This window comes from Calypte anna, chromosome Z, assembly GCF_003957555.1.
Source record: "Calypte anna isolate BGI_N300 chromosome Z, bCalAnn1_v1.p, whole genome shotgun sequence".
Lineage (NCBI taxonomy): Eukaryota > Metazoa > Chordata > Aves > Apodiformes > Trochilidae > Calypte > Calypte anna.
This window is the reverse complement of record NC_044274.1, coordinates 49,642,632-49,668,976: the sequence shown is the minus strand read 5'-3', so window position 1 is coordinate 49,668,976 and position 26,345 is coordinate 49,642,632. Positions and strand designations below refer to the sequence as shown.

Sequence of the window (26,345 nt, the reverse complement as noted above, 5' to 3'; positions counted from 1 at the left end):
GTGTATTAAGAGCTTTAAATTAGACAGGGCTTTGTTTCTACACAAACAATTTTGAGACAAATGTAAGGACTAATTTTGTGAAACTTCAACTCCAGACAATTTCAGGAATCTGAAGTGGTATCAGGAATGTTATAAAAAGATACATGGCCTGGGGAGTCCCTTCATATAATCTTTTTTGTGCAACTGTGTAATGAGTGCAGTGAACCTCGCTTGGTTTTGAGGGAAGTGGCTGTTGAGAACTGATAAAAGTAAGGACTACAGCAAGATGGAAATTAGAAGAGTAGGGAACAAGTTTTTAAAGTAAAGGAAAATGTGTTAGATTCGATAGGGTATGAGATGAAAAACAAAGGCTATATAAAAAGTAAACTCCTCTTTCTCCCTGCCTTTTTCCAAATTACAGTTCTATAGATGCAGTTGAAACTTAATTATCATAGAATCGTTCTGGTTACAAAAGACTTATAATAACAAGTCCAACTGTTAACCTAGCACACTGACAAATCTACAACTAAACCATATCCCTAAGAACCAAATCTACACATCTTTTTAATTACCTCCAGGGATGGCGACTTAACTACTGCCCTGGACAGCCTGTTTCAGTGCTTGACAGAGTCACAGAATCATCAAGTTGGAAGGAACCTCTAGACATCATCTAGTACAACCCCTCTGCTAAAGCAGGATTACCTAGAGCACATTACACATGATTGTGTCCAGGTGGGTTTTGAATGTCTCCAGAGAAGGAGGAGACTCCACAGCCCCCCGGGGCAGCCTGTTCCACTGCTCTGTTAACCTTACAGTAAAGAAGTTTTTTCACATGTTTAAATTGAACTTCCTGTGTTCAAGTTTGTACCCATTGCCCCTTGTGCTGTTGCTGGACACTACAGAAAATCATCTGGCTCCATCCTCCTTGCTCTTGTTCTATAGGTACTTATAGACCTTAATAAGGTCTCTTCTCCAGGCTAAACAGCCCAGCTCTCTCAGCCTTGCCTTGTAAGGGAAATGCTCCAGTCCCCCAGTTAAATTTGCTTGGCTCTACTGGACTGTCTCTGGCAGTTCCCTGTCTGTCTTGAACTGGGGAGCCCAGAATTGAATGCAGTACTCCATATGTGTCCTCACTAGGGCAGAATAGGTGGGGAGGGTGACTTCCCTTGACCTACTGGACACACTCTTCATGCATCCCAGGATACCATTTTCCTTCTTGGCCACAAGAGCCCAATGCTGGCTCATGGTTAACTTACTGTCTACAAGGACTCCCAGGATCCTTCTCCTCAGGGCTGCTTTCCAGCAGGTCAGACCCTAAGCTGTACTAATGCATGGGGTTGTTCTGCTGCAGGTGCAGGACCTCACATTTGCACTTGTTGAACCTCATTAGGTTCCTCTCTGCCCAATTCTCCAGCCTGTCCTGGTCAAGCTAGATCATATCTTTCTCACTGTAGACAGTGATCAGGTCTAAGCCTTCTTCTCAACACAGTAAAAAAAGCACAGTTCCATGAGCCACTCCTTGTAAGTCTTGTTCTCCAGACCCTTCACCGTCTTTCTTGCCCTTCTCTGAGCACACTCTGGCACCTCGATTTCCTTTTTGTAGTGAGGGGCCCAAAACTGAACACAATACTCAAAGTGTGGCCTCACCAGTGCCTACAGGGGGACAGTCACGTGCCTGGTCCTGCACACTGTCCCTAATGCAAATTATGATGTTGTTGGCCATCGTGGCCACCTGGGCACACTGCTGGCTCATATTCAGCTGGGTGTCGATCAACAGTCCCAGCTCCTTTTCCTCAGAGCAGCTTTCCAGCCACTCTTCCTTAAGCCTGTAGCATTGCAGGGGGTTGTCGTGACCCAAGGGCAGGACCCAGCACTTGGCCATATTAAACTTCATACAACTGGCCTTGGACAGGTACAGCCCATCCAGGTCCCTCATAGAGCCTTCTACCCTCAAGCAGATCAACACTCACTCCCAGCCTGGTGTCAACTGCAGATTTCTTGTTTACATTCAGTTTCTTTTCCTGATCACTGGTGAGGATAATTTTAATTTGTTGTAAGTTTTTCTTAAATCCTTTGTCAAACATTTATGTAGATTTTTCTGTCTGATAACTCCAACTTCCTTTACCCCCCAGTGTTTGCTTCTTATTGCATACTCAGGGCTATGCTAAGCATCCAATACAGTTTTGTATTCTGATGGTTAGGTGAAGGAAAAAAATATGTTCCACTGTGTAGCACTGACAAGATAGCTGCACTAGGTGATCAAGAGATTTAGTGATCTTTGTGGGTTTTTTTCAGAAGCGTTTGCTTTGATAGTTTTTTTTCCATATTGATAAAGCCTGCTGATGGACTTGTTCTGTGTTGCAGTGCAACCTTTTGCAGTCCCTTTTTTCTTGGACTAGTAAAACCTTGCCTGCTCCTGTACTTCAAATTCTAGAGTTTCCTGAAATAAAAATTTTTCTTCAGAATAAGCAAAGTGCAAGCTTCTCAATGTCTGGACCAGAAAAGGCTCAGATTTGCAAGTAACTTTCCACAAAGGTGAAAAAAACCCTTGGCTTTTTAGCCATGGTCTCTCCTTTGAAATCCCATTATGGTCATTACCCCAAGGTTCTTCAGTGTAACACTGATTGTGAATGTGTTTTTCCACTTCTATGGAGAAGTGATATTAATATAATACTTTGCTACCTTAAATAGGTTCAAGAAAACCCAAGCAAGTGTAGTAAGAGTCAATCCTGCCTTACCTGCACTTTGAAGGATAAGAAACATATATGTAGAGGTATGTTAAGGGTGGATGCAGCCCTGGTGACCACTGGTAGGAGCCATGTGGTTTCTGCACTCAGTCTTAGCAGGGTTTCTCCTCGAAGCTGGCACTTGTGAATCATCCTTGGTAACACTCCCTTTTGAACTTTGTACATAATTATGATGTAATAATGTTTAATATAACTATGAGATGAAACTTAACTATTATGTAATGTTGTATAGCTATTAAATAGAATGATCTGGCAAGTGTTTAGAGTCAGAACTGTTCTTATTTTTAAAGGCACAGTTGCACAAGGATGTTCCTTAACCAAGTTCAAACACTATGTATTTGAATAAACTCCTTCTTTAAAATGTATTACCATTCCCACTAGCTTTCAAAGCATAAAAGCAAGTAAGAAGACTCACTGCATTGGGAGCTGAGGCCAGAGCACCAGTACTTTTCCTGACAGTGTCTAATAGGAGTATGGAGATTCCTAGTTCTTGTGTAGCTCTGCAGATCTTAACTTGTTTCTCTCATGGAAGCTCAGATGCATAGAAGGCACAAATGTAGCCCCTTCCCAATCTTACTATAGCCTTGTGGCCCAGCAGTGCAAGCTGCTTTAGCTTCATTACTAAGTCATTTCTAAAATCCCACTTCCATACAGTGGTTTCCAAGCTTGAGGAAAAGGATGGTAAAGGTGTTCTGTTGCTCATCCTCTCTGTAGGCTCTTGGGTGCTATCCTACTTGGCATCCTGGCTGTTCTTCATTCTGCTTTTGCAGCACCCACCTCTTCCTATGCAGTTTTTGTGGAAAATTAGCGTTTAAAGACGTTATAATATTTGAGTGGTTTTCCCATGTATGTTAACAGTGAAGAGAGTTCATGGAGAAGCAGTACACATCTGTGTAGTTAAATATGCAAAGGCCATTCATTTGCCTTAAGTTGTTTCTTCCCAGTCTGTGTTCTCTGCTCTCTGCAATGATTTGTGTGATGTTCCAAGGTATATCAGTCTGTGTACTACCCTAGCTTCTGCAGCTGCTAAAGGTTTATTGTGTGCTAGCAACACAGGTGAGTTACCAAAAGCATATGGATTTTGAGAAGACTCAAAATATAATTGTTACTTTGATGGACAAGTGAGTGTAGTGTTTACAATAGTCCTAGGGCTATATTGCTATTGTTTCTGTTTTCTGTTGTCTTATTATTCCTGACTTTCAACTCAGAATTCATGTTGGCTTTTCTCCTATACATATAGTATGCTTATTTACTATGGAACTGCAACATCTATTACTGCTGGAGGAAAAACATGTTTACAGTTCTTTACCTGTGCTTTGGAGGGCTGTAGGCACAGAGGTCATCATCCAGCTGCTATGGCCTGGATGGTGAAATTCCCATCTCAGCCTTCTTGGCTAGTAACTACCTGTTTTTTGAAACCTTTTGAAATTTCCACTGTTGGTGACTATAGAACAATTTTAGAATCAGACTTGCAGACACATTCTAATTGTATTTTTAACTTCAATTTTCAGAAATGCATCCTAGACTGCTCTACTTGTAGTGTCTGTGGTGTCTGTTCAGCCTGTGATATCAGTTATTAATTGAAATAAGTAAAATTTGAGGGGAAAAAATCACAGGAAAGAGAAAAGGAGAGACACAATAAAGACAAAGCTTACTTAATAGTTAAACAGCAAGAATTAGAGGAAAAAACAGATGCCAATTAGAGAAAGACATGTTCCAACAGTCCATCCTTGAGACAGATTTGCAAGATAGATGAAAGGGATGGGAGAAAGTATTCCCCACAACTTATATTGACACAGGCTTGAGCACTGGGTAGAAATCACTGAGTAATTGGATTTATCACATTAACATCCCATTAATTTATTTGTTGTTAGCATACCAAGATACTCACCATAGGCTAGAAGGACCCCTACAAACAAAGATCCTCCTAGTCTTTAAGCACCCATAGTGAAGTTTTTGAGCACTGCCACTTTAAATGGAAGTGAGGAGCTAATTAACCAGTTATGTGCAAGTGACAGAAAATAAAATAGTTAATTTCCACTTTTAGCGGTGTTCTTGCTGTCTGAAGCCATCTCTTGCCAGCCATCTTCCTTGGCTCATCCTAGCAATATTGCTTCTTCAAGTCTATGTTGAAACATCTGCAGCAAATCTGAAAATTCCCCTTAGAACACAGAAAATTTTGCAGAGCTTGTCTGCCTCGTCTCTACCAACTCTTTCCTAGTACCGTCCAGCTCTTTTGTTTTGCTTTTTTTTTTTTTTTAATTTATTTATTCCTGCATTCTTTCATAAGATGTTGTGGTTTGATATTTTAGGTTTTTTCAGTAGGTTTTTTCAGAAATACTGCAGAGAATGTGAATAGAGTCCCTGTATCCTAATGCCTGCTTCATCACCTCCTAGGGTGAGTTGCGTGCTTTAAGGGGAGGAGCTGCCTGCTGCTTGTGTTACATAAAACAATAAATTTATAATGCTAACTGAAAATACCTGCCTTGGTGGACAAAGGTACACTGAAGTGCATGACTGGTATTAAACTGAGACAAAATAAAAATAATTCTTTTAAGACACGGGAGCATAATTTGCTCTATGTTGTGGTTGTTTTGTTGTTAGGTGGGTTTTGGTTTGTGTTTTTTGTTGGGTTTTTTTTTAAGTACGTGAGCTTTCCCATGAGTCTGTGTTTTACTCGAGAGTATTACTGACCTACTTTAGGAAATCCTTAGCTGGCAGATCAGTGTGAGCTGTAATGGAGGTCTGCAACGTGATTCTGCGAATACTTGGCCATTTTACTGAAAACAGCCTTGCTGACGTTTTTGCATTGCTGACACCAGCACCTGCTCCAGTTTTAAAAAAAAATTAAAATCACATAAGGCTTTGGATAAGTCTTTGCTTTTTCCTCTTGTCTTCTGTAACAAAAAAGCAGTTTGAAAGGAATAATGGATTTTGTGCAGTGCCTTAGAAAGCTGAAGGTGTTGCAATGTACTCACAGATGCTACTTTTAGTGTATCGGTGAAGCAGTGATGAATGTGTGGAATGCCAAAGGACTGCGCCTGTATACTGAGCATGGTAATTTAGTGTTAATGCTTGGCAGTGTGAATTGGTACAGCTTCTGCAAGTCACATCGCTTCTAAGCAGAGACTCTTGGCGTCTATCATATGGACTCTACATGCTTTTCCGCTTTTTATCCTGGAAAGTTTAAAAAACTGTGCAACCAGAAGAAGCTTGTGTCACCAGTTCGCTTCTCAATGTAACTGAGTATTTCTGCAGTGAATAGCTAAGGATGATCTGCTTTGCAAGACACAAATGCGGCAGTGACCTGCTCTCGTTCAGGTGTTGCGGTGGTAGAATGGTGGGGCTTTGCATGGTGCATGCTCTCATTGTTTGTGTTAAGCTGCTTCCATCCCTCTGCCCTCAGCGGGATGGCTTGTCTCCCCACCAGTTGCAAAAGAATACTTGCTTTCTGTTTCTTCTGACAAATAAGTATTCTTGATGTAATTTCTGTATTTTTCCCCACGGCTGTTAAAACGTAAGTCTGACACCGTTTGTCAGTGTGATCTGTAAATGCACATGCTTTGGATCTGTGTTGTGTGCTGTTTGACCTGCTGTTCCATCTGCTGAATTTGCTGTTTGGTTGCAAAAAGCTAAAACTGCTTTAAGGCTTTCTATATAGCACCTTTTTGTTAGTAGAGTTTGCAAGCTGATAGCTGCAAACAGGTGTATATGATACTGAAGTGCCAATAAACTGTTTAGTGGAATTCCTAATCACAAACATAAATGGCAGTCAGATATACTGCTGAAAAGGTACTTCTAAAAAATTGAGCTTACGTACTGATATGGAAAGAAGTTATATTTCTTACATCCTCAGGTCTTATTTTGTCAACTAAATTAACAGAGCAGTGACTGAGTAATATTGAAAGAAAAGGGTTGGCTTTGAATGTAGACTATAAATAACCAGATTTTCTAGGATTACATTTATTATTTAAAGTTCTATATTAGTACTTTTAAGTCTTCAGCTACAGAAATTCAGAAATTTCGTTTCCCAAGCTTAAATGTAAGTTTTGCATAGGTGTATCTTTCTCATTTAAAGGGTAAAGCAATCATAGGACGTTTGCTGTAGTTGGTTAAAAATGCTCTGGATAAAAAATGCAATGGATATTTTGGCTACATTCTAAAATTGATCTGCTCATTAAATCATATCTTATTGAAATGAAATTTTACCTTCTTTCTAGTGTGTACAACTTGGAGAAAAAAATAGTAGTCCCCATTGACAAAAAAAAATAGTAGTCCCCACTGTCAAATGGACTGTAGTAAATGCACAGAGTCATCCTAATATGCATCATGTGATTAAATAAACACTTAAATTGCCAGTAAAACCGTGAAATGTTTTAGATTTGTATTTGGAGGCAATCTTAAGTGTTTCATGCTTTAGTGTTGTGTGACTTACATCCTTTTGAGGTTTATGCTCATTAAGCACTTCTAAAACGGAGTGACTGTATGCTCAGAATTCTTATTTGTCAAATATCCTTTTATTCCCTTACCTACTCAGGTTTTACTTGTCAAGCCTTTGGAGGACTGAAAGTCCACAAAAAGAGACAAAAGCCATTACTTGACTACAGGAGAAAAAACTCATCAAAGCTTCATTGTTTGGCTTCTTCTATACTCTTATAGAATTACAACCCAGTGAGTTAGTTAAGGTATAATTTTTGCACGAAATTGCATTGCAATTAAAATTGTGATCCAATATCCCAATACACAACAAAATACAGTATGCTCCTTAAAACTTGATCTGATATCATAGAAAGCCCCATGTGTCCAAAGTGAATGTTTTTATTTAAAAAGCTTATTCCAATAGGTATTTTAAAGCCAAACTTCCAAACGAGTAGGACTAATTCATAAAAACTAGAGCTTATAGCACTGTGGTTGCTACACTTATGTAATTATTTTTCTAGGACTCTTGCTCAGTATAAAATAGCTTTAAATGCATGACTTACAGAGGAAATTACTAAATTATTAATGTCCTTATAGTGTGTCTTAATAAGGAAACTGTCTTGTGTTCTGTCATTTCTCACTAAGCCATTAGTGAGACACTAACGTAAGTTAAACACATACTTCTATTTCTGCTAGTACCGATAAGTTGTATTTGTGCTGATTTTTTGTGTAAGTCAAGCAGTGGACTAAAGATGTGTATTCCTAAATCTTTGAATTTCCAAGTGTCCTTTTGTAATTTTAAGTTTTTGATCTCTTGACTTTTATAGTACCTTTTTCTAATGACACTTGCATTTCTTGGTCATACTGATTTTTCAATTCCACTCCTACTTTTGGTGCTCATCTTGTTTCTTTTCTGCTTCCTCAATGCTTTTTTTTCCTTCCACTTCACTCTATATGTGGGCCAGATAGAAATGGTTCTTGGGTCTCTCTTCATTTGGTTTTGATGGGTGTTCTTGTTCAGTCATGTTCATCCAGGAATTATGTTGACAACTCTCTGGGACTAATATTTTTCTTTTCAGTCCTATCATCTGTTAGTGTTCTAAAAATGGGGTTTTCTGCTGCTGCTCATTTGTAATCTAAACATAGACACATTGCAGTATTGCCCAAATCTGCCTGTTTTACCAATGTTTCAAACTTTTATTCTGTCTCCTTGTTTCAGTTTATTTGCATCTTAATTTATCATTATTCTTCTGCCTTCCCAAAGCCAGGCTTTGTTTCCAATGAAAAGTACAACAGTCAGAACTGTATCATTGCTTGTTTGATCTGTGTCATTCCCCTGTCCCTGCCCCATCTGAATTTCAGTGCTACTGCAGAATTTCTTATTTCTGTCAAGAGTCTCATCACAATATTGTCACTATCTACTTGATCAAAGTCATCCATCTCCAGTACTTCAAATATTACTCTGAGACATTTCTTAGTTCATAGGTTCATAGTCAGAGTTTTTTTTCTTAGGTTCATAGTCAGAGTTTTTTTTCTTTGCCAGGCACAGGCCATCTACATTGACATTTAGGGAAATATTTTTCTTCCAGCTCCTCATTGTATGCTTCTGTTCCATATGTGAGGAAATTTGTCAAACTTAGATCTTTGTTATTTGAAGAAAGACAGGGTTATCTTCTCCCTCTTTAATTATCTCACATTACTTTATGTAAACTCTTGCTACTTGTAAAAAAGTAATTTCAGTCTAGTGTAAAGAATTTTGCTAAAAAAGCCTGGAACAAAAGAGGGGGGAAAACCAAACCCAACAGTCTGGTAGCAGTAATTTTTTTCTATTATTTCTTTTTTTAAAAAATAAAATGTCACTATTTGGATGATTGGAAGGACTGATAAAGGCAGATTGTCTTCAAGATGAACCATGTTAATTATTGTAGAGTGCTATAGGGTTTTGGTTGTTAGGTGTAAATTGCTTGGTAGTGATTACATAAACCCAAATAATGGAACGTTGTCCCAACATAAGTTTGTGTGTAATTAATTTGTACAAGTCTTTATAATATCAAAAAATATTCATCACTTTACAAGTGCTGTATCTCAAATATGCAGGCACACTCTGAGTTATTAAGCCTTGCTGCTTCCTGACAAGAAACAAATGGACTGGTTTCAGAGTAAATTGCATTAATCTTTCTTCACAATTTCTTATTTTAATAAAAGCCTCAGCACTTTAATTTTGTGTATGGCTTGCTTTTCAGACGGAATCTGGCTATGGATCAGAGTCAAGTTTACGACGCCATGGCTCCATGGTGTCTCTTGTTTCTGGAGCAAGTGGGTACTCTGCAACGTCCACCTCTTCGTTCAAGGTTAGTAAATAAAGTTTTCTTAATATTGGTGCATGGGTAGTATGCACAACTGGAAAAGAAATAACTTGTGTGAAGACTTACACATCTATAGAAAAAATGTAAAATATTTGGCTTACTGTGTTAGCAATTAATCAAATTATCATAATACAGGAAACTCTCTTGTGCCCCTGGGCAGTTGTCCCTTTTTAAACCACGGTGTCATTTTCCAGTGGCTGGGAAATTAAACTGGTGGGAACAGCTATTTTAATAAAGAAGTATTGGGTAATAAAACTTATTTAATTTTTTAATATTATCTTCTCCCTCCTGCTCTAAGTATCTCGCCTTATTTTGTGTGACTTAATTTTACTAATATTGATTGACTGGTATGGGCTTTCTTTGTCTCATGCATCTAAATACTTAACATGTGAACTTGGGTGAGCTATGCTTCTGGAAGAGCACAAGAGAAGTAACGGAAGGGGAGTAAAGATTGGTACAAAGATCTTAAACTAGAGCTATGTGGTTTTCAGGCAAATAGGCATAAAAGCTGCGTATTCTTAATAAGCTTTTGTTGAATGTTCTAAGGTAGCAGCTGCAGTCAAGAGGAATAATTGAATAATAATTGAGACCAGTGAACAAAATCAGTAAAGAACAATTGTTAGTTTCTTACCTTCGAACATTAACAATATTTCATAGCTGCATGTATCAGTTCTTCTGCTTATGCATTGAATTTTGCTGTTTAAATGCATTTCAGGCTTTTTTCTCTTGTATTTTCAGAAGGGCCATAGCTTACGTGAAAAGCTTGCAGAAATGGAAACCTTTAGAGACATCTTGTGCAGACAGGTTGATACCTTACAGAAATACTTCGATGCCTGTGCAGATGCAGTTTCCAAAGATGAACTCCAGAGGGACAAAGGTATAACTGTAACTGAAAGGTCCAATCTCCATAGAATTTAGTTTTCTACCATATGAATAAAATACGTATCATAAAAATATTCTTTTATATAAAGATCAATCAGAGGTATTTCTGCATCAACAATGTTAATTAACTGTTTTTACTTATGAAGCTGGAGTCTCGTCAAAGTCTGCTTAATTTAATATTAACCTGTGGTTGTCACTGTAGAAATTTAATGGTCTTCTAAACATTTGATGTTATAGAACAACAATGTTTTACTGTTGTAAGATGAATTCAGATTAAATTTTTGCCTCTTGCCTTTTATTTTGAAAAAGGAATAGGATATTAGTTTGGGTAGAAGAAAACTATTATTATTTTAAAAAGGAAAAGCTGCTGCCATAATGAATGTTCCTGAGATGTATTAGCTGGAATTAGAGCAGTGGGTGCACACTTGAGCCCCTAGCAGAACCCAGGTGTGGATGTCCATGTCTCAGAATTGCTCTTCTCAGAGCACAGCTTTTTGTATCCATTCACTTTGAGGCATTTATATTCATCCTTGGATTTGTTCTGGTAGCCTGAAAAATTTGTTAGTAAGATAATGGTAGTAAAGTAGAATCCCAATTGTTTGCAAGCTTTCTTGTGTACAAGAGCAGATAGTTGCTGAATCTTTGCTTTCTGCTTATCCAGCTGTAACACCAAAATGATGTTATTACCATAAAAACCTGTGCTAAACCTCAGCACTGAGTAAATGTTAGTCTCTTGATTTAATGTTGGTAATGATCTTGGGTCAAAAATTGAAAAAAATAAAATTGCACACTAAGAATTGGAAAAGCTTTCTTACTCCCATAACACACTTTTTCTCAAATTTAGTGGTAGAAGATGATGAAGATGATTTTCCTACAATGCGTTCTGATGGGGATTTTTTACATAACAGTAACAGCAGTAAGGAAAAATGTAAGTGTGTCCCAACTTTCTCACTGAAAATTCATACGAATGGTATGATAATAAGACTTTTACAAAAGTACTTATGCTCTTTTCTAAGTATCAAATGGCAAGAATTAAATGTGTGTGACAGGAAGTTGTTTTTCGTGTTATAATTTATTAGCTGCTTGTCTTCATTTCTGAATTAATTTACACAAATATTGTCAAAATGTTCCAGTATTGGAAGTTTGTCAGGCTGAGATTTCCTATTCTTTGTCCAAAGCTGTTTTCACTACAAAATGCCTTTGAGACAGCTGCATCATTCAGATAGAGGTAACAGAGATTTTAATGGGTAATTGCAGTTTTTCTTGCAAGTGTTACCTGCTTTAGGAGTGTGTTGGAGCAGTGCTTAGGTATGTCCTTGTTTGATTTTTCAGAGTTCTGTGGCTAGGTAATGGCTAAGTCAACTGATTCTCACTCGTCATTATTTTGGCACTTTTTAGCTGTATTTTCCATTGTCAACGAACATAATTCCGATTTCAGTTCTTACCTTAAATTTTTATTGTATTCATTTTGTCTTTGCGGTAAATGTGGAAAGCTAGAGTAAGTCTTGTTGTTGTGGAAATCTGGTACTTCTGGCCTGGCAGATACTGTGAGTGCAATTAAAATTCATTTGCATTCTTCTCAGACTTTGTTTCCTAACTGAAATATATTAGTGTTTACATTCTCTAGAAGTTGACAATTGAGTTAGTCCTAAGGTCTTTCTCAGACTTTGATACACAAAACTTTGAAATTGCACTGCCTTCAGTTTCAAATCTGGTGGAAACTCCCAAAGAAACTTGCCAAAAGTGTTTTTAAAATGTAAGCACTCATCAGGAACCTCGACAATATATGGCAAAAATAAGCTTTTTCTGTGTCCTCTTGTTTTCTTCTAATTGGCTATCATCCCTCTGGGTTACATGTCTTCTTTCTGTATTTTAAGTGCCTTTTCTAGAGTAAAGACAAAACTGTTACAAGTAGAGAGGGAAGGAAATGGAGCTTTCAGCATTCTTCCAGAATTCATCATACCAGTAGATATTTTCATTTATGTAAAATTCTTCCTCTGCTGAGGAATAATTGCAATGCTGATTTCAGAGGTTAAGTGATGTCACTGTGGAGTTTTGGATCTGTCTTTTATTTTGAAGGAGATACCTTTGTCTAACTTAATTTTTGTAGGACCACATAGGAGATAATTTACCTTTAGAACATTTTTTCATATCTACATTTTGTGCTATATTTACACATAAAATATGGGAAATGTCATGAGGAAAGTGTGTTTTTAGTACACCTGGTCTAAATCTTGGAACATCTGTATCAAGTCTTTGGAAACTCACATGCCAAGAAACTCCTATATGTTATGTGTACCAATATTTAAACTCAGTTAAAACAGCTCACTATTGAAAATAATTTCTGTAGTCCCTTGCTTTTTGCAGAACTTTCAATTCCTTTTTTTTTATTATTCCTAATTCCAACAAATTTATCATTTTTTTCTGATCAGTTCTTCGTATCAGTTACTTCTATGAGAAGGTGTTCTCTAGTTTAGTTTTTTATCATCAATTTATTTCAAAAGGCTAAGTCTATTAAATACTTAGTAGCTGACTGCTGCAAAGCATGATTAGAAATGCAAAATAAGTCTCTAGCCTGAAGCAGAATCATGTCATAAGGATGCAGTGGGGGAAGGAGACATCACAGGTTGAAGCAGCCATACCTGTTTATTGGGCAGAAAACTACACTGACTGATAATTAAAAATTTATTTTGAACCTCACCCTTTTCCAAGGCTTAGCCTCAGAGCAGGCAAGGATCTTCAGTTTTTCAAATGTCAGGTTCCCTTTTGGAAGTCTGCTCAGTCTTGAAAGGAAACAATTTTTTTTAAATAGTAGATGAGAAATAATTGCCTGTTTACTCTGGGGCTGTTCTATAGTCAGTGCTCCAGGAAGTAAGAACCATGAGTTCAACCTCTTCTTTCCCTACAATGATAAGAAGTGATGTTTAAGCCTGCTGTTCTTATCACTACTGCACCAATCTAATGCTGAAATAATTAGATTTAAGGATGATTCAAGGCACCATATTCACATTGTCTTTTGAAAATTATTCTCTTCTGCACCTGTCCTGTGTGGGAGGAGAAAGTTAACATGACTAAAGAGATTTGTGTACTATGAAGATGATGTTTTTGATAGGGAGGATTTTTCTTTTCTGTGTTCTCTAGGATCCTTGACAGAAGAACTAGGAAGAGTACTATTCAGACTTATTGGTCAGTTTCCAGTTAAAACTGAAAAAATTATCATTTGTATAAATACCCAGGGAGATATAGTATCTGGCTGATGCATATTATTTATCTACCTAAGAATGCAGAATCTTGATCAGCAAGAGTTCCTATCCAGCCACACAGGAAAATTAGCTTATTTGCATTTAAATTATGTAAGAATAGGCAGAGCAGATGTAACTTACGTTCTAAAGAAACCTTATTGAAAACAGTTTTTTGGATTTGTACAAAGATGGAAATAGTACAGAAGTTGAAGTAGAGCAATTTGAAGTAGAAGTGTGATTTATGCTAGATTTATGTGGTTTGAAGGGAGGAATAATACCAACATATTGCAGAAATAATGAGATTGTACTTAAAGGAAAACTAAGCATATTTTTCCAACTGCGATCTGCTGAACGTTAATAGTAGTTATCAATAAATGGGCCATGCACCCCACTGTTTCTTTTTCACTTAGAATTAATTTGGTAACACAAGATGTTAATGTATCCTGAAATGGAAAAGATGAAGAAACATTTTACTGACTATCTTAAAATAATTTCCTGATTTACTGGAAAGCCAGTTTGATCACATATGTGATGTTTGGGACATCTGGAAAAGTGTTACAGACAATCCTAAGAACATGAAAAAACCTACCTATTTTAACAGACACAGAGGGGTAAGAGAGAAGGGATAAAGAGCTATTGAAGGCTAAACCACGACATGAGGAATCCTTTGTGCAAAAGGCAAGAGAAAACAAATCAGAAACAAAACAAACTGCTTAAAGGACAGGGTAATTAAAAAAGAACCACTTAGAAAATGTTAATGTCAGACCAGGAGAAAAATCTGGCTGCTATTTTCAGTTGCATTAATGCAGTTTGGCCACCAAACTAGAAGTGCAGTTGCAATGATAAGAGTACTTTCCTATTAGCCTTTACCTTGAACCATATGGATCTCCTGATGTCAGGTTTCATTTTGAAATGCTCCAGTCTTATGGCTGGCATGTAGAAAACTAATAGGAAGCACATTCAAGATGTGCAAATAGAAAATATTCTGAGAAATATTTGTAATGTGCTATTGAGGTCATCTTCTGACATGTTCCAGGAAAACAACTGTCTCCTGTGATTAGGAATTAATGAATTAATGGAAATACTCGCAACCATTGTAAGGAAGCTCTTGAGTTACCATCTCTTCAAAGAAACAGGTTCTGTATCTTTCTGCAGCAAGTTAGTTTTTGCCCAGAATTTTAATAGCTTAAAGAAACTATAGAGGACACTGACTTTAAAAATCTGTATGTATCGCTAGTCATTAAAGACTAGTCATTAAAGAATGACGGTATATTATGACTGAAACTGAGTAAAAGTAGTAGTGAACTGTAGCTGAGACCTGAAGATATCCAGTAACAAAAGCTGGATTTTTCCAGAAAAGGCTTCGTCACTGCATCTCCCTAGCAATTTCTGAAATTATTTTGTGGAGTTGCAGCCCATGGTAGTTTCTTCAGCGTTTCTAGCAAGTTCCATAGTTAAGAGAAAAATCATGTCTACAAGCATAATAGCTGTGCTGGTAAGCCTGCATGTGAATACAGTCTCTACCAACAGGGCAAACTATTAGTATAAACTGTATTTTTAGGTTGTGAAGTGTTATGGGTGAAGCTCTTGTGTAATTTTCAGTATTCTTGGTGAATCTACTGCATCAGCTCCTTGCCAGCTTATACCATTTTGAGTCTCAGCCTCCTCCGTGTTCCCTCTGCAGCTAGGAGGAGGAGGAGGAGGAGAGCTGCTCTGCTCCCTACTGTTTTTTGAAACAATTTTTTCTTTCTCTTTTCTTTTTTCTCTGGCCACAAACTGTCTACAGTTTAGAGAGTATTCTTGATTAACATGAAGCAAAAATTAAGCTGTATTCTACTGCAGTATGTATGCTTATTGGGGTATTTGAAATAGTCTGTACTCATATGTTTTGAAGAAGAGTTTGATCCATTCCACAAGGAGGGCATATAAAACCTGTAGAGCTTAAACCATTGCTTAAGGCCATGTGATGATTGGGAAGTGTAGATACAGCATTCTCCCATTACAGAAACAGCAGCTGCATTTCTTCTCCCTGCAGGAGCTGATCTGCTTGAGAGAATTGTTCTGCCCTTGCTAACAGATATCGGATAAACTCACACAAATATTTATTTGTACTTTTTAAAACATCCCAGTGGTATGTTGACAAAGTGACATACTGGTGGGGAAAAAGTGATACTCAGCTAGGTGATGTGTCATTAGCTTGCCCCATGGCACAGCAGGAGTTACTTGAACTTGCTGGGCTCAGACAGGTTCAACATAGGTGTTACTTTTGCTTTCTAATACTTTCTGACATTAATGTGTAGTGTGTGATTTGTTATTATGTCAGCCTACATATGAGTTTGACATATAATAGGTACTTTTTTTGTCACACATTTTAAGTGACTTGTTCAAATAGCCTTAGCAACAGATGGCTTGGTTGACAGCATGTAGTTGCTGGAATTGCAAACCTCACAGTACTTGAATAATTGAAGCCATTTTATACTTTTATCATATGGCTTTTTAGTTTGAGGTTTTAAAATCGGTAATTACCTGCGTAAAGCAACATCGAATGTTAGGTTTTGGATTTGATTTAATTTTGAAATTGTTCCTTTTCTTAGTACTGCATCAGATATGTTTTAAGGTTGCCCTGTGTTAATTAGGCCTCACTTCAAACTGTCAAACTGCTATTGTTACGAAGTATTACCACTCCCTCCACCCACATGATCTGCAGAGTGCAGAGTAATACAGCATTACAAGCAGACTTGAAATACAATATAGCAAGATGAAGCTGCAGGGATGTGTTCCTCCTTTTGAATCTCTTTAGCTATTCTGCAGATAGCTAAAAATTATTAGCACTTTTTTTATTCTTGATTTCGCTTCGTAGTCAGGCTGTTTTCTTCAACCAGCCATAATATTAGCATGTAAAATACTTATTTCAGTTAAAGACAGCTCTCTGTGAATGATTCGTGTTTGTTTTTAGTGTTTCCGCATGTGACACCCAAAGGAATTAATGGCATAGACTTTAAAGGAGAAGCTATAACTTTCAAGGCAACTACTGCTGGAATCCTTGCTACACTCTCTCACTGTATTGAACTCATGGTAAAACGTGAAGAAAGCTGGCAAAAAAGGCTAGATAAGGTAAGATATATATATCAATAAAAGAAAAGAAAAAAAAAGCTGTTTCTTTATCTTTAAATTGAAAATTCAAATGAACTGTTGTTTTTTTTTAATTCAAGTATTACGTACAGCATTTATTAATTTTAGGTGCTTTATTACTGCGGTAAAATGTTAAAGCCCTTCATCCTGACTGGTGATTCAGTAACATTGTTTATCATAGTCTTTTTTCCAGCCCTTTGTTCAGATAGTTTTCCTATGTTTTTTGTATCTGTAGAAAACCTAGCAGTATTCCATAGTAACAAGTGTCTCTTGTAGACTTCTGAAAGAGAAAAATCTGAAATTACCCATACTTGCAATCTGAGCTGCAGATCTCTGAAATGTTTTGTGAGGAGACAAATACTGAGAACAAGCAGCTGTAACTTCAAATGTATCTTTAATATACAGTTGCTTTAATTTCCTTTAGGTGATTGAAGAGATTAAGCCTTATTTTTTACTGATTTATTACATTTTTCAGGTGTGTGGTATTAGAATGTCTGTTACTCAAATCACAGTGGTAGTTCATGTTAAGCCTCCTCAACTGCTACAGCAACGCAAAAAGGAGCAGTGTCTTCTCTCCTGAGGTGTGCTGGAAGCATGGTGAAGTTGTACTTGAGGCTTTGATTTCTAGAATCACCCTGGCTGGTGTCCTGTCCAGTCCTCTAACTGTTGTGATTTCTTGTTTTTCATTTAATGTGTTTCCATGTAGTGTATATCACACTCCAGGTCTTACTCCATATGTTTTAGTGGCACACAATTCAAAGAATGAACACATTCAGACAAAATACATCTGTGTTTGAATCCTCACCCCTGTTACCTGTGTTCATAATGCATATGTCAAAGGCTTGGCCCTGTATAACTGTACTGCAGCTTGTCGACTATTAATTTATTACTGCTTCAGCTAAGTAGTTGGTGGAATTACAGTATACCCAAGACTTGTGCATGGGCTCATAGGAAAATTTAGGTTGGACTACAGACCTCAAGAAGTCTGTTTCTTTTCAGCTTCCTCCTTAAAGTAAGGACAGTTTGAAATCAAATCAGATTGCTCAGGGTTTTGTCAGTTCTGGTTTCAAGTGTCCAAGGCTGGAGATGGCACAGCTTTTTGGGGCAGACTGTTTTGCTGCTCAGTTGTTACAGTGAATAAGTTTTTCATAATATCCAATTGGAGTAACTCTTATTCCAGTATCTGCCTATTGTTTTTCTCCTACTATAGACTGCTGTGAGAAGCTTCTGCTTCTCTCTGTGCTGCTGCTCAGCATCTTTGACTTCCTTGGAGAAACTGGAAGGCTACTATTAGGTCCCCTCACAAAACCTTTCTCTGACCTGAGCAAACATAGTTCACTCTTGCTGATCAGACTCTTGCTTAGAGCATGGATGAAAAGAATTTTTCTTGTCCATAGTTCAGTGTATTACAATACAGAATAATACATTCATATAGAATTTAATTAGATTAGCTGTTTGTCACTTCTTTCCTGTTCTGTGTACTGACTTTAAAACACTTCTTTTTATCTGAGTGCTTAGGAAATTCACACCTAAATTTCACTTTAGGCCTCATGTGACCAATATCTCATACAGCATGAGTAAATACACTTTAAATAGGGTCACAAAAGTTTATTTGGACTTGTTTTCCCAGATGTTAAAATAACAGATTTTTTTTTTTTTAAATCTACTTTTAAGTGGCTCTGCTTTTGTAGATTTGTAACATTTTAAAGTCACATTTATCAATTAAATTTTCTGGGATGTACAGTATTCGTGGTAAAATACCTTGGAATCTCATGGGTCAAAAAAAGAGACAGGGAGATTTCTTACCAGTTCTTGTCATGACCAAGTTCTTGACTTAGGGAAAATCAATTTGTTGCTGATTTAAAATAGATGCAGTTAGTGGGAAACAACCCCTAAAAGAGCTTTCTTCCCTCGTTTTCCAAGCTCAACTTCACTCCTCTGCAGGCCCCCTCTACCTGCTGCTTGCCGCACCCTGGCAGTGTAGGGTGAGGAGTGGGGGTTGCAGTCAGTCAAAGACACTCCATCTCTCTCATTCCTTCCTCCTCACTCCTTTCCAGTGCAGGTCCTCTTCATAGGCAGCAGTCCTCTGGGAAAAAATCTGCAATGTGTGTCCTCTAGAGGACAGGGTTCCTTCAGGAGGTGTCCCTCAGCCTCGGCATGTTGGTCCTCAATGCTCTGAATCAGCTGCTCCTCCTCATCTGGCCTTGGCGTTTTCTCTGTTGTGTTTCCCTTTTTGTTCCCCTCCCTCTCCCTGGGGTGTTTTTTCTTCTCTTAAATCCATTTTCAGAGAGCTGCCGCACACATGGTGGCTGGGCTCTGCTGAATCCTAGGACCACCTCTGTCTGAGTGGCAGCCCATGGCCTCCTCCCACCGAGGCCACCGCTGAAATCACAAACACCTTGACACCTGCAACCTTAAAGACAGCTGACTGTGCTCAGACCTTCACAAACACTATTCCACTTCAGTTTTACAGCTGCTTTTATTTTTCTTCCCTCTTGTTTTACTGGTTTAAAAGGGCTTCAGTAAGAGTATATTCTGTGCTGTCGGCCTGCGTGGAAAACATGTCACTGTCATCTGATAAATAGATGTGGGAGGAGAGTGATGTTATCTTTGTACTTCTGGTTTGGCTTTTTTTTTTTGCATAGATGTATAAACTTTTCTGAAGAGGAATTAAATATTGTGAGAGGCTAATTTTAATACCTCTTAGAGAATACCTTCTCTAAGTTAGTGGCGAACAACCCCTAGAAGAGTTTTCTTCCCTCATTTTCCAAGCTCAACTTCACTCTAAGAGATATTAGAGGGAAAAATTACAATGAATTAAGCATGTCTTTGGGTATATGTTATAGCTGGGGGGTCGTTAAAGTAAAAACTTCATGTAAAGTTCATCTGTTATCAAGTTTGTCCTTTGCATGACAGCAGATTCATGCCACTGGCTGTACACTATGCAGGTTTGTCTCAGGAAGTCAAATGTGTCAGTGGCTAAAATCAGTGAAATCACTTTTACACTCTAATGCAGTTCACTTTCCTTCTCCAGTGTCCTCACATCACTAGCTTCAGAACTGCCTTTTATTTTACAGCAACATACAAAGGTGATTTTAGTAAGAGTTTTACTACATAAGTAGTGCTTCTGCTGTTCACTTTCCCAATTTCTGCCTTGATGTTGTTTCCAAGATAAGCTGGCAGATTTGGGGAGTTGTCTTTTGACAAAAATGAATTAGCAGTGATTTGCAGATTGTAGTACAGAAAGTCTGGGGATTTTGGATAAGCAGCAGGAAGAGTTATGGTTTTGTTCATTTTTCATTCTAAATACTCTGATAAAAGTTCTGTAGTTTCTGTCGGTGCTTCATGCATCTTCAGGACTATAACTGCTTCCAAAAAAGATGTGTAAACTTTTATGAAATGTGTTAGCAGCTATTGCTGCTTTGTGATAGTTCAAAGGGGGAAAGTCTGTGTTCACAGATAACAACAATGCTGTCTTCATCTAAGTGCTGCTTTTATACCTAAGAATTTTGCTGGGGAAATCTTTAATACTTTGTTTTAATATCAAGACTTGCTTTACTTTTCAGCCTTTTCTTTAGTACTGGAACATGTGTTCCAGAATTAATGTTACCACCAAATTCCCAGTTGGTAAACTTAGCCTGTCAGTATTGCTTAAGGATTTTCCACTAAATCATTAAAGTTCAGGTTGGCTTGCTGATTGAATTGTTTACTCCTCTCTACAAGAATTAATGTGTGGTGTCCAAATGTGACCCATAAGACTCTCTAACACCTGAAATGTTTCTGAAAGGGAACACATAAATATCTTTAATATGAAAGCTGAATTCTGCAAAAAATTTCAGACGTGTTTATAGCTTTTTCACAAAGAATCTCTGGCAATATATAGAATTTGCTGAGGAGTTACTAGGCTTAATCTGATTCTAGTGTTACTATTTGTCTGTTCAAAATACCCAATGACACAGGCATGATCAGTGGCCCTGGTATAGTCAGACACCTATTATGGGAAAATGTTAGTATCTGCATAAAATGATTCAGGTTGATCCTTTGCCATCTAATTATGAATACATGCTTCTGTGCTATCATTCATTAGTATCTCATGGCATTCAAAAAGTTAGCTTTTTACAAGTCTCTTAACACCTTTTTATCACTCACAAGCATTTGGGTCAAGGAAGCCTACATCATCTGTCAGTCAAGTCACAAAGTCTGACCCTCAGTGAACCATGTATAGCTATGTTTAAATTAGATGTCACGTACTGCTTGCTGGTCTAGTTTCTTCCACATGACTTGAAGAGGGTATTGCCAACTATCTGGCTCCCCAAGCTTTTTATTATATGTACATGTATAGGGCACATAAAATCCATGCAAATAAACTCAAAATCAGCAGGTCTGCAGTTGTTACTTGGAAAAATGCTATACTACTCATTCCATTTATTAGCACATTGACTGCTATCAGTCAGTTCATTCTCACTGAATCAATGATCACATCATTTTATAGGAGGTAGAGAAAAGGAGAAGAGTTGAAGAAGCGTACAAAAATGCTGTGACAGAACTGAAGAAGAAGTCCCACTTTGGGGGGCCAGACTATGAGGTACAACTTCTGCTCTTGAAATTTTTTAAAAGCACAAATTGTAATGATTGGTTAACAAAAAAGCTGGGAAAAGGGGTCTATAAACCATGGCATTAAGGTAGTGCAAGTGTGTTTGTGGGACTTTTAATTTGCCACCTTGGAAACCGAAACTGTAGGAAGAATATCATATCTTAATTTTTTAGGAATGGAAGTCTGTCATCACCTCAGAGTTCCATATTCTGCTTTTGTCAAAAGCATTTGGCTTACATCTATTTATGCTGACTGTACTTTTAATACAGCTTACAATGCAATTTTTTTATACTTTGCTTTTTTATTAGTTCAGTTTTATAGGTATGTAAAGCTAATATGAATACCCTGACTGCAGGAGTAGTCCTAGAATCTTAAGTTCTATTTTATTTTAACTTTTCACTAACACTTGAAATTTCATACTGACAAATTCAGTGCTTTTAGATTCCTTTCATTTGTTAAACTGCATGTTTCCCTGAGATTTCCAGTCAAATTCTAAGACTCTTAAACTGGCTTATGCAGTTTGTACCTATCATGCAGTTTGCACAGATTTTAAGAACTTGACACTTTCATGTACATTTGCCAGATGAGTTTCTACTTACAAACCATAGCCTGAAAAATAGTACTATTATGTTGAGATATTTAAAAGGTACTTGAGCTTAGTTTCTCTTTTGTGACTGTGAAGCAGGGTGATGGCAGGAAGTTAGACTTTTTCTAGCTGGGTATGAACCCAGCTGCCTCTCCCAGCTATCCCTGTTGTAAAGCAGTTTTTTGAAATAATGCTATACCAGCTTGTGATACAATACAGTAAAAGCAGTAAAACATATTCTATGGAATTACCATTTTACTTGGTAGATTCGTATTTTTAATAGTTGCTTCAAATGTACCGTTTGGTTACTGTTAAACTCTTCTAAGCAAGAATTTTAAATGCAGATCCCCAGAATTTTGTTTTCCCATGTTTTGAGCACATATCTGAAGTATGACCTGGAGCTCTGGAGTACTTGGATAGAGTCTGACTACACAATTATGTTAATACCTGTACTTTGACATACTGTTAACAGTTTTAAGAGAAGAAAAATATTAATTAAAGTTTAAGTCATGTGTCATATCATATTGACACTATTACTCTGTTTCCTGTTTTGTTTTTTTTTTTTTTAAATACAACTATCCCTAAATTGTAGCTGGAGAGAGTAACTTCCTGCAACAAGTAGGTATTTCAGAAGAATTGTAACCTAAGAATATTGGGAAAATATTTCATTTCCATAGAAGAAATTTGCTTCTACAACAGTTGTATGCATAGTAGTTCTATTACATGTATTTCTAATACTAAATTTAACTGGAACTACAATGTCTCAAAAAATTTGAACTTATTTTATTTCTTATGCCCTAGGAGGGTCCTAATAGTCTGATTAATGAAGAAGAATTCTTTGATGCTGTTGAAGCTGCTCTTGATAGGCAAGATAAAATGGAAGAACAGGTACTTGTTACTTGATACTTGAAAAATGTGTTAATGATGGCCATTTCATGGGAGACTCTGTGGCTTCAACTCAGACCTAGGGTGCACGTCCTGAAGCTCTAGATATTATATTCTGACACTAATAAGGGGCATTCACTTAACAGTTTTCCACTTAAACTTTGTTTCTTAACTAATTCTGAAAAAGTGACTTCACAGCTTGAATAGAAAAGGATAGTGTTACTGTTAAGCTAATTGAATGTCTCTGAAGTTTCTAATTCCTAAACACTTGTGCTGTAGAAAGCTTACCTTTGTAACTGGTGCCCTGTGTAAGTAAGGACATAAAACATTGCACCTGTTTTTCAAAACCTAATTATTGCTTTGAGATTTCTTTTTACTCTTGCAATATTTGAAATAAGGAGTATTTAATTCTGTTGCTGATTGTTTTTATTCAAAAATTCTGGAGGCTTTGGCTAACTCTAACTCGTTTATTAAATTCACTTCAGTGACAAGGATCAAAAAGGTATAAGATGCATGTGAGGAAATACATAGAATATGAGAATGCATGCCAGTATATAAAATGAGAGGGAATAAAAAAGTGGTGCATCATTTGTTTTAGAAGTGTTTAGGCTTATGAAAATTGTGAGCATAATGGCTTGGTTAAGACTTTTTTGGCCATATAGTAGCCAACAGAATTTATTGATCCTGTAGTCTCAGCAGACAATAAAAGTTTTGAGTGACTGCTTTACTACTTCATGGATCCTTAATGCTTTTCAAGATGGCTGTTTGTTTTCCATAGCTCAGAAATACAGTCTTCAGGCCCATTCACTTACTGAAAATTCCAATAGGATGACAGCTTCATGCCTGTTAAGGAATAACATTAGTTGTAGTCACTGTGTGTACTGAGGATGACTCATGGTGTTTCATAGTCTACCCATTATCAGCTGACTACTAATAATTAGGCTTTTTTTTTTTTTTTCAGTCCCAAAGTGAAAAGGTTAGATTACACTGGCCAACACCCTTACCTTCTGGAGATGCTTATTCTGCTGTGGGGACTCACCGATTTGTCCAAAAGGTAAGATGCTTCTCAGTATTTCCTCTGAGCAATGGGCTGACCTATGATATTTCTATACAGTATTTTGCTAAGGATAGGTGAGATCTTATACGTGTTTCTAGTAACTTGCAGTGGTTTACTTATTTTCAAACAAAATGTCTGGAATTGGAGGAGGACTGTTTGCTGTGGCTCAAAAAATACTGATTTGAGTATCAGTTTAGAATACTCTTGAATTGGATCAAGCTTGTCAGTTACAAAATAAAAAAAAAAAACCCAGATTGCTAACCTCAGTGTTTTCAAGATACCTTCAGCAAAATTCATCATCTTGATTCTATTAAAGAAAATTAGAAATCCCATCACTTGTATGGGGATCCAGCTGACTTTTTCTTTAGTATTACTGGAAACACTGCACTCCTCTCAGAGCTACGCTGGGAGCATAATACATAATAGGTGCATGAACTCAGCATTTGCTGCTGTGCTTGCTGCTTATGGTGCTTTTGTTTTCCTTTTCTTCATTATCTTGTGCTCACAAGTTGGTACTGAATGCTCTGTTGTTCTTTTGTTCTGATTACTTGGTTTTTTCTTTGTCTGTCTCTGGTAGCCCTATAGTCGCTCTCCCTCCATGTCTTCCATTGATCTAGTCAGTGCCTCTGATGATGTTCACAGATTCAGCGCTCAGGTACTGTATTAAATGTGTAGATTTGGGTTTGCTGTTTTCATCCTCTTCTCTAAAACCTGGGTTTTCGTTACTTAAATGACAGCTTGCTTTAAAGTATTACATTGAGACAAACAAAGGAGTTCTCTATTCGTGTACTAAATGGTTGTCTTTTTACAGTCTGCTTGCATGCATATCGCTTGTGCAGGGGCCCTGACCTTGTGAAACTGTTGGATGTAGTTAGCTTCAGTAAAAATGCCTAAAATTTGAAAGTTTTGCACTTCTGGTTGTAATAAAAGCAGAATAACACCTGTTTGTGCGGGCTGGAGATGGTCTTTGCTTCAAACTGAATAGTTTTTCTAGCTATCAAATCAGAGGTTTTGTTTTGTCTTTAACATTTGCTTGTAGTGACATTAAGATACTGAATGTTAAGAATCACTGCTACCATGTTTTCTCTACAGCCAATTTTGTTACTGAAAGGTCATGAAGTATGTTGTTGACAACATGTTGTATGACTGTATGTTGTATGACTGACATCTTCCAGTAATGTACAAAATTAGTCTAAGTGCTTGTTCTGAAGACTATAGTCTAGAGTGGATTTAGATTCATGTGTTTGCTCTTTAACCTCAAAAAGTTGTTCAGATATGGCATTAGTTTCCTTTTGTGGTGGTCCATATATAACTGTAAAAATTAAGCTTCAGGGATCTGTTCTTTTGGATTTTTTTCTTTCTTTTTTTTTTTTTTTTCTTTTTTTAAAGTTATTAACTAGTGTTGCAAACAACCTGCTATTTCAAATTGAAGAAGTAGATTTTCTTATGATGAGTACAGCCTGGAATTACACAACCTGCAGACCTTACTACTATCTCTGTGAGCAACCCTAACACTTAAAGACTTGATTATTGGTCTGAAATCCCAGCACTTGCCTTGACCTCTTGTAGTCAGTTGATTTCTGAAATTTGAACTTAAGCAGGTGAAAAAGTATGCAGGTCATATTGCACAACACTGTGGGCTGATCTACTAGTACTGGTACTACAGCAGTCAAGTTAATTTTTCAGGTTTGTTTTGGTATGGGAGAAGGGGGGAAATCAAGTAATGGAAAACAGGTTTTATTCCAAAGACAGGAACTGCTTGTGACAGTCTATGGGAATATGGGCAGTTCAATATAAAGAAAACCCAAAGTTGCTGAAATACACAGACTTCCTTGTTTTCACCTATTGTGTGCCAGTGATAATATTTGGGCATTCATGTAAGTCCAAGTATCAGAGCAGTAATGTGGTTGAGAAGATAATCATTGAAAAACAAATCTGGGGTTGACCAGGTGTTTATCACAATAATGTAAATGGAGGTCAAGGATCAGGATGAAATGGACTCGGGTCAAGCTGTTACTCTTTTCAGCTGCTGCATGTATTACACAGAAAAAAAGTTATTACTGAGTTGCTTCAAATGCAGATTTAAGTTAATAGATTCACTGCAGGAAGAACGATCTTCTTAATTAACAGGAAATCACTCTACATCCCCCTATCCCCCCTAGATTTTCCCTAGAATAAATTTTTGTGAGATCAGCAAGTCAGTCCACCTGCTCTGGACTTTCATTGCTACTGGACAAGCAGGTGAAAGGTAACTGAGAGCATGAAGAGAAAAGCAGCAAGCACATTCTTTTAGTGGCAGGCTGCTCTGGACCTTATTAATTTAAAATTGGACTCTGCCCCCAGGCTATTTGGCTTTTGGGAAAGGGAAGATACTATCCTGATTCTGAATAGATGTGACTTGTTCCTTGACTTCATCCATATGAAGGAAGTGTTGGTATCAGTAAATACTGAGAAGT

At 37.3% G+C, this 26,345-nt stretch overlaps 1 protein-coding gene across 2 annotated transcripts in view; it reads left to right on the top strand.

Moving 5' to 3' along the window:
- The window catches only part of CERT1 (ceramide transporter 1), a 71,972-nt gene that overhangs the window by 34,878 nt on the left and 10,749 nt on the right, over positions 1-26,345 (top strand). Inside the window, exons 4-11 of one of the 2 annotated variants that reach the window (XM_030466689.1) lie at positions 9,389-9,496; positions 10,250-10,388; positions 11,238-11,321; positions 16,592-16,749; positions 21,260-21,352; positions 22,749-22,835; positions 23,794-23,886; positions 24,467-24,544. In XM_030466689.1, coding sequence (XP_030322549.1) covers positions 9,389-9,496; positions 10,250-10,388; positions 11,238-11,321; positions 16,592-16,749; positions 21,260-21,352; positions 22,749-22,835; positions 23,794-23,886; positions 24,467-24,544 — 840 coding nt within the window. The remainder of the gene's footprint in view (positions 1-9,388; positions 9,497-10,249; positions 10,389-11,237; positions 11,322-16,591; positions 16,750-21,259; positions 21,353-22,748; positions 22,836-23,793; positions 23,887-24,466; positions 24,545-26,345) is intronic. The other variant, XM_030466690.1, reaches the window with a different exon arrangement.